This window comes from Diceros bicornis, chromosome 18 (assembly GCF_020826845.1).
Source record: "Diceros bicornis minor isolate mBicDic1 chromosome 18, mDicBic1.mat.cur, whole genome shotgun sequence".
NCBI lineage: Eukaryota > Metazoa > Chordata > Mammalia > Perissodactyla > Rhinocerotidae > Diceros > Diceros bicornis.
This window is the reverse complement of record NC_080757.1, coordinates 28,002,812-28,018,159: the sequence shown is the minus strand read 5'-3', so window position 1 is coordinate 28,018,159 and position 15,348 is coordinate 28,002,812. Positions and strand designations below refer to the sequence as shown.

General features: G+C 37.1%; 1 protein-coding gene across 7 annotated transcripts in view; it reads left to right on the top strand.

The window, feature by feature from the left end:
- The window catches only part of RPS6KB1 (ribosomal protein S6 kinase B1), a 53,135-nt gene that overhangs the window by 1,206 nt on the left and 36,581 nt on the right, over positions 1-15,348 (top strand). For all 7 annotated transcript variants that reach the window (XM_058560500.1, XM_058560501.1, XM_058560497.1 and 4 more), the window contains exons 2-4: positions 8,227-8,276; positions 9,822-9,942; positions 11,438-11,506. In XM_058560500.1, the coding sequence (XP_058416483.1) occupies positions 8,227-8,276; positions 9,822-9,942; positions 11,438-11,506 (240 nt within the window). The remainder of the gene's footprint in view (positions 1-8,226; positions 8,277-9,821; positions 9,943-11,437; positions 11,507-15,348) is intronic.

The window sequence follows — 15,348 nt, the reverse complement described above, 5'->3', positions numbered from 1 at the left end:
CATACTAAATCACTGATTCTGGGTAAATGATCATCAATGATAACCTCATGGTAATTTAGATTCCGTTGTCTAGATGAGTGCATGGGTTAATGACTGATGTCAGAAATTTGCTTTTAACTACATAAGAAGCTTCCCTTTTTTTCCTTCATTTGATTTTCCTCCTCTGGCAAGTAAGTTGTACTCTGCTTGTTGACAAAAGATTGAGATGCTATGTTTAAAGAACTTGGAACACTTTAAGAAACTAAGTGGGCTAAAATAATACTGTTCTTTTCATAATCAAATGAATCTAAATCAAAATCACACAGTTTGGAAGTTGGGTATGAGATGTGTACTTTTTAATAATGTTTGCTGTGGAATTCCAGTTAGCCTCTGAATTGAACATGGGATACACTAAAGATAGAAACAAACGTGAGATTACTTTCATTACATATAGCTTACTCTCATCAGTTATATTGGTTCCATATGGCAGTGGCTTTGGAGCAGGGCAGGGGAGAAAACTGGATAGGAAGGATGTTTTATAAAATCTTCATCAGTTGAACTAGTAGAATTTCCAGATCATGGGTTTATTAGAAGTTAAAGGAGTTGGAAGTAAAATACCATATTAAGATTTGTTATGAACTGGGACCTCGTTGGTGTGTGTTTTGGCCTACTCCTGGACAGTTTGTTTTGCTGGGTACAAGGAAATAGAATCTTGAGAAAATGTGGAGATGAGGCCAGAGAAATTGGTGGAAATAGGAAAGAGAAAGAAATGTGGCTACTACCCTGGGGGGAAGAACTTTGGGGAAAGAGCAAAGATAAAAGAGGATTTTAAGGAAGAGCCTTCAGCAAAATATATCTTACTTAGCAATGCTTTTGGAGTTGAAAATATTTCTTTGGGTGTGTCATTCTAAGAGGTGCCTCAAGGTAGACAAGCGGAAAGAGTTGGAGTGGGATTGGTTTGGCCACTCAAGGAGATTCAGTGACATCCAGTTTTCTCTAAGTTAAATTTAAAAATTCTGAAAAATGAGAGAAGTTTAGATTCTCGGAAAATCTAGCTATTGTGAATTTATAAATAAAGTTAATATTCTATTTGTGAGTTTATAACCTTTAGTGCACAAACTTTTAAAACATTGCTGCGTACCAGAGTAGCCTCACTTTTTCATTTTATAGTAAGGAAAGTGAGGCATTGGCCAGAGAGATGAGTGCCCAAGACCGCATAGATAACTAGTAATGTGTCTTCTGACTCAATTCAGCAAGCTTCATTGCACAGCTTCTTCATTGCCTTTACTAGTCTTGTTCATACTGTACCTCTGTGTTGTGTCAAAAATGAATTCAAATCCCTCCAGCCATGCTGTGACCTAGAATAAATAAATCTCTCTGACACTTTTTTCTTCTCTATAAAATGAGGATTACATGAGATAAAGTATATGAAATACTCTCAAAATATCTTGGCATATTAAGCGGTTAGCTAGTTCATGCAAATATACCTTGTCAGTGTTACTCATTGCCCGGGAACCAATTATTCAAGTTTACCCTCATCTATACATAGAGACTTAATAATAAATGCAGTTATACTAGAAGTGCTGCATTTTTAGAACTGTAGTATCTTCTTTTTTTATCATTGGTCCTATTTAGAGATATATGCCTTTTTAAGTATGTTACACTGAGTGAATCTGTATTAGTAAATAAATATGTATTAGTAAATAAATAGGTATTAGTAAATAAATATGTAAATATATTTACATAGCATAGTTAATTCTTCAGTGAGTAGAAGATGAGAATAAATGAATACATTTAGGTAAAGCTGAATGTGTGCTACCTAACTAAAAAAAGACCCTGATTTAATACCTCCGAGGACTATATTAAAAGCAATGGGTGAGAGGGTTTTTGTGGGGGCGGGAGGAAGGTTGGGGTTGGATCTTTTTTGTTTTGCTGGTGATGATATAATTTGGGGACAGTGAGTTGAAACTAAGGGAAAGTTTTCTTCTAGAGGTTTTCATTAGATTATGAAAATGTTGGAAACCTCTGCTTTCTGTGGAGACAAAGTTAAAAGAGTAATAGAAAATTGTAATGCAATTTTAAAAATACTTAATTTTTACTAATTCAAAATTTGAAATAGTCACAGAGGCTTACTACATGAGTTTCGGATTGGGATATCAGACTTTTATTGAGCAAAAGGTGTAAAATTTTTTAGTGTTTTGAAAAGCAAAGTGCTGTATAAATAGTATTATTCAAATATTCATGATTATGAAAAATTATAGAAACATCTCATTATCAATGCTTCTCTTGCATTGTAGTAGATACTGTAAAGCATTTATTTTTTATTTTTTTTTATTTTATTGAGGTCATATTGGCCTATAACATTGTGTAATTTCAGGTGTACATTATTATATATCAGTTTCTGTATAGACTGCATCGTGCTCACCACCAATAGTCTAGTTTTTATCATTCACCCTACATATATGCCCCTTTACTCCTTTCGCCCACCCCCCCTTCCCCTTCCCCTCTGGTAACCACTAATCTGTTCTTTTTATCCATTTGTTTGTTTATCTTCCACATATGAGTGAAATCATACGATGTTTGTCTTTCTCTGTCTGGCTTATTTTGCTTAACAGAATACCCTCAAGGTTCATCCACATTATCGCAAATGGGACAATTTTGTCTTTTTTTGTAGCTGAGTAGTATTCCATTGTATGTATAAACCACATCTTCTTTATCCATTCATCAGTTGATGGGCATTTGGGTTGCTTCCACATCTTGGCTATTGTGAATAATGCTGCAATGAACATAGGAGTGCATAGATTTCTTTGTATTGTTGATTTCATGTTCTTTGGATAAATACCCAGTAGTGAGATAGCTGGATCATATGGTATTTCTATTTTTAATTTTTTGAGAAATCTGTTTCCATACTGTTTTCCATGGTGGCTGCACCCAGTTTGCATTCCCCCCAGCAGTGTATGAGGGTTCCGTTTTCTCCACATCCTCTCCAACGCTTATTATCTCTTTTCTTGTTAATTATAGCCATTCTGACGGGTGTGAGGTGACATCTCATTGTAGTTTTGATTTGTATTTCCCTAATAATTAGTGCATTGAACATCTTTTCGTGTGCCTGAAGGCCATCTGTATATCTTCTTTGGAAAAATGTCTGTGCATATCCTCTGCCCATTTTTTTGATTGAGTTGTTTGTCTTTTTGTTGTTGAGTTGTATGAGTTCTCTATAGATTTTGGAAATTAATGTAAAGCATTTTTAAATAGCCCAAGATTTGGGGCAAAGTTTACCCCCTTTTCCCCCAATTCATCTGAATTACTGAATCTTATTTTATAAGGAAATGTCTTTGAACAGCCAGGCAAGTGAATAAATGATTTAATGAATCTCTAGATTAAGGGTATTTCACCCAGTCTGTAACAGTTTATTTAAATTTTTATAAAATGTGCTCTCTTTCATTGGGATTTAGGCGTATTCACTTGAATTTATATACAATTTTAATTTAAAACTTTGTGAATAGTTATTCTGGTGGGCTAGTTTGAAACAGTGTATCTTGTACAGTTCCTTAGATGAGTAGGATTCCACTTGGTCAATCATAGTGGCACACACAAAAAAGCATTGAATGGATTATAAAGCTTAAGGCAGCAGAAAAAAATCTGAATAAAGTTTCCTGTGAAAGAGAATTATCAGTGTGTGTTATATAATGTTAGCTTGATGCTTCTGGTGTGAGACTTTTCTAAAGGTAATATTAAGTAGCAGAAAAGAATTGTGCCTCAAATGCGTCAACAGTAGGAAGTTATAAGCAAAGATGCAGGTGGTAATACAGGCCTGGCTGGCTCCGGAAATGAAACAGAGCCACAGGGCATATCTTTCTAGGTGGCTTCAAAGTTATAGTTCAGTGTTAACTACTCTGTGGTCTTTAATTAAGAATTAAGTAAAACTAGCATTAAAGAAAAAACAATTATATAATACCAGTTTTATCACATTTGAGAGAAGTTAGTCTTTTGTCTTTAAATTGAAGCCATCATAGGTGCTTATATGAAGCATCACAGACAAAAAACCTTTAACCATAACCACCTCTACCCCCCCCCACTCCCAAGAAACTGTATCAAGTTGAAACTGCAAGAATTTTTTTCCCCTTGATACTGTCCCATCCATTTGCCTCAGTCTAATCATGAAACATGCATCCCTGGTGTTAAACATCTTCCTGGCTTGTTCATACCATGAGCAAGTTATGACTAAAAACTTGTGTTTTCTTGGGCATTTGAGCATCCATTGTGTGAGAATGCTATCAGTTTTGTCTGTGTATCTTGACTGTGAAGAAAGATGTGTTCACATAAATATTTTTTGAATAATTCTAAAATTTTCAATAAAAACTTCTAAATTTTTATTTATATTTATTTATTTTTTTGGGTGAGGAAGATCAGCCCTGAGCTAACATCCGATGCCAATCCTCCTCTTTTTTGCTGAGGAGGATTGGCCCTGGGCTAACATCTGTGACCATCTTCCTCTACTTTATATGGGATGCTGCCACAGCATGGCTTGAGAAGCGGTGCACTGGTGCGTGCCTGGGCTCCGAACCTTCGAACCCCCGGGCTGCCGAAGCCGAGTGCTCGCACTTAACCGATGCGCCACCAGGCCGGCCCCAAAAACTTCTAATTTTGTAGAGCCTATTTTCAATTAAGTGATATCCTTTTGTTTAAATTGAAAGAGTTCATAATCAGACTGTATTCAAGAATACTCATTTTAAAGCTGTATTTTGTAATATTAATAACTAAATTTCTGCTGCTTGGTTATTATTTTTTTTTTACAATTCAGTGATTTTTAGTATATTTATGGAGTTTTATAATCATCACCACAATTTAGTTTTAGAACATTTCTATCACCCTAAAAGGAAACTTTGGGCCATTTACAGTCACTCCTCATTGCCACCCCTAGCCCTAGGCAACCACTGGTCTACTTCCCATCTCTGTAAATTTGCCTTTTCTGGACCTTCCATATAAATGGCATTATATAATATGTGGCCTTTTGTGTTTTTGAGGGTCATCTATATTGTAGTATGTATCAGCACTACATTCCTTTTTATGGCCAAATAGTATTCCATTGTATGGATCAACCACATTTTATTTTTCAATTCACCATTTGATGTTCATTTCAGTTGTTTCCATTTGTTGGCTATTGGAATAATGCTGCTATGAACATTTGTGCCCAAGTCTTTGTGGAACATATATTTTCATCCCTCTTGAGTAGATACCTTGGAGTAGATTTGCTGGATCATATGGTAAGTCTATGTTTAAATTTTTTTTTTTGTGAGGAAGATCAGCCCTGAGCTAACATCCATTGCCAATCCTCCTCCTTTTTTTTTTCCCCCAAAGCCCCAGCAGATAGTTGTATGTCATAGTTGCACATCTTTCTAGTTGCTGTATGTGGGACGCGGCCTCAGCATGGCCGGAGAAGCGGTGCGTCGGTGCGCGCCCGGGATCCGAACCCAGGCCGCCAGTAGCAGAGCTCAGGCACTTAACCGCTAAGCCACAGGGCCAGCCCTATGTTTAATTTTTGAAGAAACTGCCAAATTGTTTTCCAAAGTGGTTGCACCATCTTACATTCCCGCCAGCAGTGTATGAGGATTCTAATTTCTCTACATCTTTGCCAAACTTGTTATTTTTCCTTTTTTTCCTTTCTTTCTTTTTTTTTTTGTGAGGAAGATCAGCCCTGAGCTAACATCTATTGCCAATCCTCCTCATTTTTTTTCCCCAAAGCCCCGGTAGATAGTTGCACGTCATAGCTGCACATCCTTCTAGTTGCTGTACGTGGGATGCGGCCTCAGCATGGCTGGACAAGCAGTGCGTCAGTGTGCACCTGGGATCCAAACCTGGGCCGCCAGTAGTGGACCACAAGCACTTAACCGCTAAGCCACGGGGCCAGGCCCAAACTTGTTATTTTTCTGTCTTTTTAATTATAGCCATCCTAGTGGATATGAAGTGGTGTCTCAGTGAGGTTTTGGTTTGCATTTCCCTAATGGCTAATGATATTGAATGTCTTTTCATGTGCTTATTGGCCATTTGTATATGTTCTTTGGAGAAATGTCTATTCAGATCCTAACCCATTTTTTAAAAATTGGGTTTTTTTTTATTATTGAGTTGTACAAGTTCTTTATATATATATATTTTTATATATAAATAAATAAATAAATATATATTTTTATATATATGGTTTTTTGTGAGGAAGATCAGCCCTGAGCTAACATCCATGCTAATCCTCCTCTTTTTGCTGAGGAAGACCGGCTCTGAGCTAACATCTATTGCCAGTCCTCCTCCTTTTTTTTTTCCCCCCAAAGCCCCAGTAGATAGTTGTATGTCATAGTTGCACATCCTTCTAGTTGCTGTATGTGGGACGCGGCCTCAGCATGGCCAGAGAAGCGGTGCGTGGGTGCGCGCCCAGGATCTGAACCCGGGCCGCCAGTAGTGGAGCGCGCACACTTAACTGCTCAACCATGGGGCTGGCCCTCTTTATGTATTTTTATTCTGTGGGTTTTCTTTTCACTTTCTTGACAGAGTTTTTTGAAGTGCAAAAGTTTTAAATTTTGAATAAGTCCAGTGTATTGATTTTTTTCTTTAATCATTTGTTCCTTTATTAGTGATGTGTCTTAAGAAATTATTGCTGACTCCAAGACTTGAAGATTTACTCCCTCCTAGGTTTCTTCTAAGAGTTTTATAGTTTTAGCTCTTACATTTAGGTCTGTGATCCATTTTGAGTTAATTTTTGTGTATGATGTAAAGTAGGGGTCCAAAGTAATTTTTTTGCATGTGGATATCCAGTTGTCCTAGCACCATTTATTGAAAGACTGAGTCTTTCTCACTGAATTTTCTTGGGATCTTTGTCAAAAATCAATTAACTGTAAATGTAAGCGTTTATTTCTGGGCTCTCAATTCTGTTTCATTGATCTATATGTCTGTCCTTAAGACAGTACCACATTGTCTTGATTGCTGTTGCTTTGTAGTACATTTTGAAATCAGAATGTGTCAATCCTCCAACTTTGTTCTCCTTTTTTAAGATTGTTTTGGTTATTTTGGGTTCCTTGCATTTCTGTATGAATTTTAGGATCAGCTTGTCAATTTCTGCAAGAAAGGAACCTGGGATTTTGATAGGATTGAGTTGAATCTGTAGACCAATTTGGTTAGTATTGCCATCTTAACAATATTAAGTCGTCTGATCCATGAACATGGAATGTCTTTTGCTTTATTTAGGTCTTCTTTAATTTCTTTCAGCAATGTTTTATAGTTACTAAGTGTACAAGTCTCACACTTCTTTTGTTAAGTTTTTTCTAAGTATTTTATTCTTATTGATGCTATTATGAACAGAGTTATCTTAATTTCATTTTTGAATTGTTCATTGCTAGTGTACAGAAGGTTAATTAAATTTTGAACCCATTTATGCTATGGTCAGAATAAATGTTTCGCCAGCATGACTCCTAACAATTTGAGAGTGTTGCTTAATTATTTTGCTTTGATCAACTACATGGTACACTACAATATCTTGGACTGGGGTGGTTACCTTAGGCTTTTAGTTAGGTTGTAGTTACATAAGGCTTATAGCATTATGTTAGTCTTGTGTTTTGTCTTACTTTTTTTTTTTTTTCTGAGGAGATCAGCCCTGAGCTAACATCCATGCCGATCCTCCTCTTTTTGCTGAGGAAGACTGGCGCTGAGCTAACATCCGGCCAATCTTCCTCCACTTTATGTGGGACGCCTCCACAGCATGGCCTGACAAGCGGTGTGTCTGTGCGCCCAGGGATCCGAACCCAGGCCGCCAGCAGCGGAGCGCGTGCACTTAACCGCTACGCCAGGGGGCCGGCCCCATATTCTTGTGTTTTGGAAGCATGTCAGAATGGCTTTTTGTGTAAATAATTTGATTTAGTAACTCATACTTATAATGTAGTGCCTTTTTAGTTTCATAATACACAAAATATATTTTTTGAATATATGTAATTTTTGAAGGAAAAATCACCTGATTTTGTTTGTAGATCATTGATGAGTAGCATCTGTAGCCTAGTTGTCGTATAAAATTAAAAGTGAAATCCCCATGGTATTGTTTGTGTACCTTATTTTGTTCATTACTGAGTTTGCCTGTTATTAAAGTATAGAGAATTTTTGTGCTGGTTTATTTAATTCATTCTTCTTAAGTAATGGGGTGAAGCATTAAACATTTTTATTTTATGTTTATGAGATTATTTATTTTTAAAACTTTAACATATTTTTCAGGGTCAGTTAAATGAAAGCATGGACCATGGGGGAGTTGGACCATATGAACTGTAAGTTTATATGAAAAGATTTTATTGTGCTGTCTCTTACAAGTAGGTTATATCAGCTCCAGGCCATAGCCATCATGTGATTCCAATAACCTGTTCTTAAATATCTAGTCATATATATAGACTTGGTTTGAGTTTGGTACTAATAAAGTAACATGTCTGTGGTTTTGAGATCATGTATGAATTTTGAGAAAAAGATATTCATTCAAATTCAGTATACTGAATGTGAGCCTGAATGGGTTAGGAATTTTTATTAGTTTAATATAGAGGATCACCTTTTCTTACTGAAATATAAAATTTTTAGAAATGCCTCCAAAAGTCAAATGCTTCTTGTTTTGCTTGTAATACATCATTCAAACCGAGGTTTGTGCGTTCTTAAGTCATTTTAGGAAAGCTCCATTAGGTGAGTATGGTGATTAATCTCTGTGCCTCACCCTCAAGTAAAAAGCCTTGAGTTGGGAGCAAGACTGGAAAGATCACTCATATAGAAAGCATTTAGGGGCCGGCCCCGTGGCTTAGCGATTAAGTGCGTGCACTCCACTGCTGGCGGCCCGGGTTCGGATCCCGGGCGTGCAGAGACGCACCGCTTCTCTGGCCACGCTGAGGCTGCATCCCACATACAGCAACTAGAAGGTTGTGCAGCTATGACATACAACTATCTACTGGGGCTTTGGGGGGAAAAAATAAATAAACAAAATCTTTAAAAAAAAAAAAAGAAAAAAAAAGAAAGCATTTAAGTGACAGACAAAATTGCCATCCTTTTTTTAGTCTTTAAATCAAGCTAACAGCAGATATGAAAAGATGCGTGGGTGTGTATATATATATATTTTTGTGTGTGTGTGAGGAGATCAGCCCTGTGCTAACATCTGCCAATCCTCCTCTTTTTTTTTTTTTGCTGAGGAAGACTGGCTCTGGGCTAACATCCGTGCCCATCTTCCTCCACTTTATATGGGACGCCACCGCAGCATGGCTTGCCAAGCAGTGCGTCGGTGCCCACCTGGGATCCGAACCTACGAACCCCAGGCTGCTGCAACGGAGTGCGCGCACTTAACCGCTTGTGCCACCAGGCTGGCCCCTGGATATATTTTATTAGTGAGAATTTTTGTGCCATAAAGACTTGAACTAATTGGGTACTTTTAGAAAGCTCCCAGATTTTCTGTTGAAGTTGCCAAATGAGGTTGGATAATACCTAATCTAATAGACATTTTAAATGAACTAAATTTGAATAACTAGAAGACTTTTTTCCTTTGTCAACTTAATAAACTTGTTCTGATTTATGTTAGTTTGGGAATGCTCGATGCTTACAAAAATAAATAATCAATAGCACATTCTGTAAATGAGGATAAACAATTATCAAGCCACCCTAATCTTTACCTACCATGTCATTGACTCATTAGTTTACTTAGAGCACAGATACTAAATTTGCTATCATGTACTTTTTTCCTTTTGCTTAATTGGATTACATTTCTCTTTCTCCTCTTTCTAACAATATGCTGAAGGTAATTTAACTTTTTGCAAATTTACTTTTGGTTTTGCTTTTCTCCTCAGTGGCATGGAACATTGTGAGAAATTTGAAATCTCAGAAACTAGTGTGAACAGAGGGCCAGAAAAAATCAGACCAGAATGTTTTGAGCTACTTCGGGTACTTGGTAAAGGGGGCTATGGAAAGGTAGGAAGTATTTTTGAAATGAGAGCTGTTGTCTGTCTTGGGTAGATTAATTTTATACCCTTGTTCCAGCAGTCCTCTTCAGTCTTTGTTTGCTAGCTGTCAGCAAAGGATATGATTACTTACCTGGTATTATTTGAGGGATGTACAGAAGTTCTTCTCTTCCTACGACCATACACTTAAAAACCTGGCACAAAATAGACAGTCAATATTTGTTGAATGAATAGGCAACTGTGCCAGGCAATGTCTATTATTAGAGGATTCATTCCTTCCTTTGGTTAAATGGTATCCTCTTAAAAAAACAAACAAATCACTCCTTACTTTGAAGAGGCGTGGCACAGTAAGTTGTTATCTGTTACTGAGACGTTAATCTGAATTGGTTTTCTTTGACCTGCAGTATCTGGAGCAATAGAGTTAGAGAAGCTGAAGAATATAAGAAGGGAGAAGAAAAATGAAGAGAACTTCTTAGTTTCATAGTTTTTCCCAAGGCTTTCTATTTTTTTTTTGTTTTTTTTTTTGTTGGGAAGATCAGCCCTGTGCTAACATCTGCCAATCCTCCTCTTTTTTTGCTGAGGAAGACTGGCCCTGGGCTAACATCGGTGCCCATCTTCCTCCAGTTTATATGGGAGGCCACCACAGCATGGCTTGCCAAGCGGTGCGTCGGTGTGCACCCGGGATCCGAACCAGCGAACCCCAGGCCGCTGCAGCGGAACGCGTGCACTTAACTGCTTGTGCCACCGGGCCAGCCCCCAAGGCTTTCTAATTTAAGACCTCACCTTTGCATGTTCTGCCCAAGAAAATTTATATCTAGCCATTTTCTATCAAAAGACAGAATTTGGATGTCATTTTAATAGTTAGGATTAAGTTTAAGAATTATTTATGCTATTGTGTAATGTTAATTTTTACAAAGCTTGACATTTGTCATTCTTAGGCTTAAGGACACATTCTAATATGTTCTGATCATCTTGAATGTGTAACACATGCACTTTGAGTCTCACATATTTGAGTTGTTGCATGAAAATGTCTTATAGCTAGCCATTTTAAGGAATGGGTAAATGGTAATTCCTGTCAACTATTATTAAATAGTTTTATGTGAAGCAAGAAGAGTGGCATGCCTGAAAGAAATTTATTAAATATTTTCTAATTTTTATGTTTGGTATTATGCTTCTGGGAACCCTGATTGTAGTAAGCAAACTTGGATTTTATGCATAGAGTAACACGGAGTACTCATCGTTAGACAGTCATTGCCCAACTTTGCCACCAGATGTCAGCAGACCAAACAGGAAAGTCCCATGTTATGTAGTAGTTTTTACTGCTAAATCTTTAATAGAGTCTGCTCTTTTAGATCATCATTTTTGCACACAGTCCTTTGTGGTACTAAGTTTTTATGAGAATATAAACTACTGTATCATTTGTTTCTTATAAACAGGAATTAAGGGAATGTGACTAGTATAGTTTAGCTTTTAATAACAAACAAATACTTTTGTTTTTCATCCAGGTTTTTCAAGTACGAAAAGTAACAGGAGCAAATACTGGGAAAATATTTGCTATGAAAGTGCTTAAAAAGGTGATTCTTTCCCCCCTTCTGTTTCTCCCCCAAACTATATTCTTCTTCATTTTTTTTTTTAATTGAGGTAACATTATATGGGTTTCAGGTGTACATTATAATTCAACATCTGTATATACTACAGCATGCTTACCACCAAAAGTGTAATTTCCATCTGTCACCATATAATTGACCCCCTTTACCTTTTTCTCTCTCTCCCTACCCTCTTCCCCTCTGGTAACCACCAATCTATTGTCTGCTTCTGTAACCCAAACTATATTCTTAATTGCTATAAAAATCCACATTTCAGCCTAAAATAAGTTCTCTTAGAATGTGAGATTTGTTTCATTATTGTTATTCCTGTTCTATTTCTGCTTGGTGAAGGTGCAAAGGAGAGCTCTTTCAATTCTCCTCAGAGGTAACTCTTCTAGCTCTTTGTTCTGGTCTCCATATTTCTAAGTAATAAGCATATTCTGCTCTCACTTAATTCAGCAGTTTTAGAATTATGTATTGACTTTGTATTTTACTCTTTTACTACTTCTTTCCTTCTCCCCATCCTCTCATTTTGCTTCATTTTTTTTGAATCTATTATTATCTCCCCACACCTTCCAACAACTCTGTAAAACACCTTTCAGGCCTATGTTGTGTGGTCACGCTTATTAGATAATATGTGAGTTCCATTTATTTTCCTAGAAACATCCCATAGGAACCTTCTATCCCCCTGTTTCCATCTGTACTGGCAACTCTCTGGGCATAGCTGTCATTGCAGAACATTCCCTTTACCATAATCTTTGGAATCCTCTTGGTTCCTTCATTGTTGGATCCTTTATTTCTTGGATCCCATATCTTCCTTTTTCTCAGTGTATACCCTTGCTGTCTTGTTTTGGTGACCATCTACTAATGGCTTCCTGAGAAAGGGTGCATGAAGGTAAATTTTTTTGGAAATACTGTATTTTTGAAAATTTCCTTATTATGCCCTTATACTTGTTTGATTGTTTGAGTGTGGTTTTGAAATTGAAAATTCACTCAGGATTTTGCTCCATTTTCATCTAGCTTTGAGTGTTTCTGTTGACAAGTCCCTTGCCATTCTGATTCCCAATCTGTTATAGATCTGTTTTTCTTTGAAGATATTTAAGATTTTCTTTTTATTTCTGATGTTCTAAATTTTTACGGTCATGTGTCTTGCTTTAATTCTTACTATTTTATTTATTTTTACACTTTCAATCTTAAAACTTTCAGTCCTTCAGCTCTAGGAAATTTTCTTGTGTGATCTCTGATAATTTCCCCCTCTACTGTTTTCTCTTCTTGGAATTGTAGTTAGATGTTGGACCTCCTGGACTGATCATCTATTTTTCTTATCTTTTCTATTTGTCCATTTCTTTGTCTTTTTATTTACTTTCTGAAATTTTTCTAGAAATATATTTCCTAATCCTTTTGCTGTTTTTTTTTTTTTAGCTGTCCCATTTGTGGTTTCCCAGAGCTCTTTCTGTTGTTTTTTCTTTTTAAAGCAACGTATTTTATGAGTACAGTATCGTCTCTTATCTCTCTGGGGGTTTTAATTATAATTCTTTTAAATATTCTTTTGTTCCATGCACTGTGTCTCTTTTCGAAGTTCCTATTTTCTTTGACTTTGATTTAGTCTCTTTCTTCCATCTCAGAGGCCATCTTTAGATGTTTAGTGTCCTTCATTGATTGTTTATATTTAAGAGTGGAACTCTGAAAAGCTGAATAGCAGTTCTGTGTGTGTAGGCTTCCCTGTAGGGCAATCATGTGGTTAGCTGGCAGTTGACTGAGAACTTCCAGATATCGGTGTCTGTAGGTCTTTTTTCTAGTATGGATCAGTTAATGTTGAGAAAGATCCTCTATTCTTTTGCTTAGAAAAAGAATTCTGGAGCTGGTTGACAGAGAGGAGATGGAGATCTCACCTTCCAACATGCAGACTGTATCTGATTCTTCACTTGTTTTTTTTCTGAAGAGTGCCCTCTCCAGGCAGTAGTTCCCTGGCTAGTTAGTGTGGGGTTGGGAACCTTGTTGGTCTATCTTGTTCCGTATACAGATTTTCAGATAATCTCCCTGTTTTTAGTCCTCTGCCTTCTGCAGTCCCTAATGACTCTAATTTTTTTCCTTTCTTTTTTTTTATTTTTGCCTCTAATTTTTGAACCCTGCTAGAGTTCTATAGATGGAATCAACTTCTTTTGAGTTATTCCTCTTTGCAGGCATTTAGGTTTAATCATACCCCACTCTACTAAGTCACGTACCATTGTTTTATCCCTGCTCTGTCTTCACCTTTTGAGGGCTAGAGTTACATGTGTTTCCTAGTTTTATTGAAGAGGAATTATGTGTGTTTGGTTTCTTGTTCTTTTAGTTTCGATCTTAAAAGATCCCACTAGGGCCAGCCCCGTGGCTTAGTGGTTAAGTGCGCGCACTCCGCTGCTGGCGGCCCGGGTTCGGATCCTGGGCGCGCACCAACGCACCGCTTCTCCGGCCATGCTGAGGCTGCGTCCCACATACACCAACTAGAAGGATGTGCAACTATGACATACAACTATCTACTGGGGCTTTGGCGGGGAAAAAAAGGAGGAGGATTGGCAATAGATGTTAGCTCAGAGCCGGTCTTCCTCAGCAAAAAGAGGAGGATTAGCATGGATGTTACCTCAGGGCTGATCTTCCTCACAAAAACATAAATAAATAAATAAATAAAACTTAAAAAAAAAAAAAAAAGATCCCACTATCTTAAAGCAAGTCTCAGTAGAAAACTATAATAAAAGATAATCAAAATGATTTTTTAAAAAAATTATAGGGTTTGTAATACTTTGGTCCGTACCTTCTTCCTGATTTTCACTTAAGCAGTATAAATGACTTCTTAATTTAAAAGCTGAGGAACAAATACTATGACCACAGCTTTATTGGTGATTGTCTTAAAGAAGCAATTTAGGTATTCTAAATACCAATTTCTGCATCAATAAGTCAGGATTAATCTGCTATGTGACTTTCCCATTAGAATCATTTGAGATTAATGATTTTTTGTTTGCAAAATATGTTACGTGTAGAATTGGAGACAATATAATGCTTGTTCTAGAAATGTTGAAAGAAGTACTGGTTGAGATTTTTAGAGTAATCCATTCCTTTTGATATGTTGCTTACTCATGCCTGATAATCAGGGCTGACCATAATTAGTCATAGTTAAATCCTGAGTAAAGTACATTTCTGGCACAGTTATCTTCAGTGGAAAGAAGAGGGTGTTGTTTTTTTCACTGATGATGAGTGGGCATGGTGTATTGGGAAGTCCATATACTTAATTACTGCCAAATGTCAGGCCTCCTTTTTGGCCCAGGCATCTAAGATCTAGCTTGCTTGCCTCTCCTTTTGCTTAGTTACCACTCCTTCCCACTCTCAGGGTTTTTCTTTCTCCAAGCCTGTCTAGAGAATCAGATACTGCCTCATTCTTTTCCTTGCGGTCCCTGAAAATAAGCTCACAGTAAAAAATTATGAAGGTGAAGAAGTTGCTAGGGTTAAGTCCAGGGTTTTAATTTTTAAATCCCTAGGTAAGATGACTGTATGCTCCCTTTGAGTTTCTTCCTTCTGATTTTATTTTTCTGGGAGCAGAGAGTGATAACCCTCTTGACCTGAGTGTGTGGTAAGAATAAACCTCTTTTTAGCCTTGAAGATGAAATCCATAGAACCAGGTGCCCCCTTATCTTAAATGAGTTGTCTGCATCTGGACAGTCTATCTGGATTTATCAGTTCTCCTGGGATTGTTTACTCCTTACAGGAATGGTCCCATTTGGGTGTTTGCTCCTGGTGGAATGTTGAGTAAAGACTATTTCCAGCACCTATCTCTCTACCCTACCGGTTGCAACAAA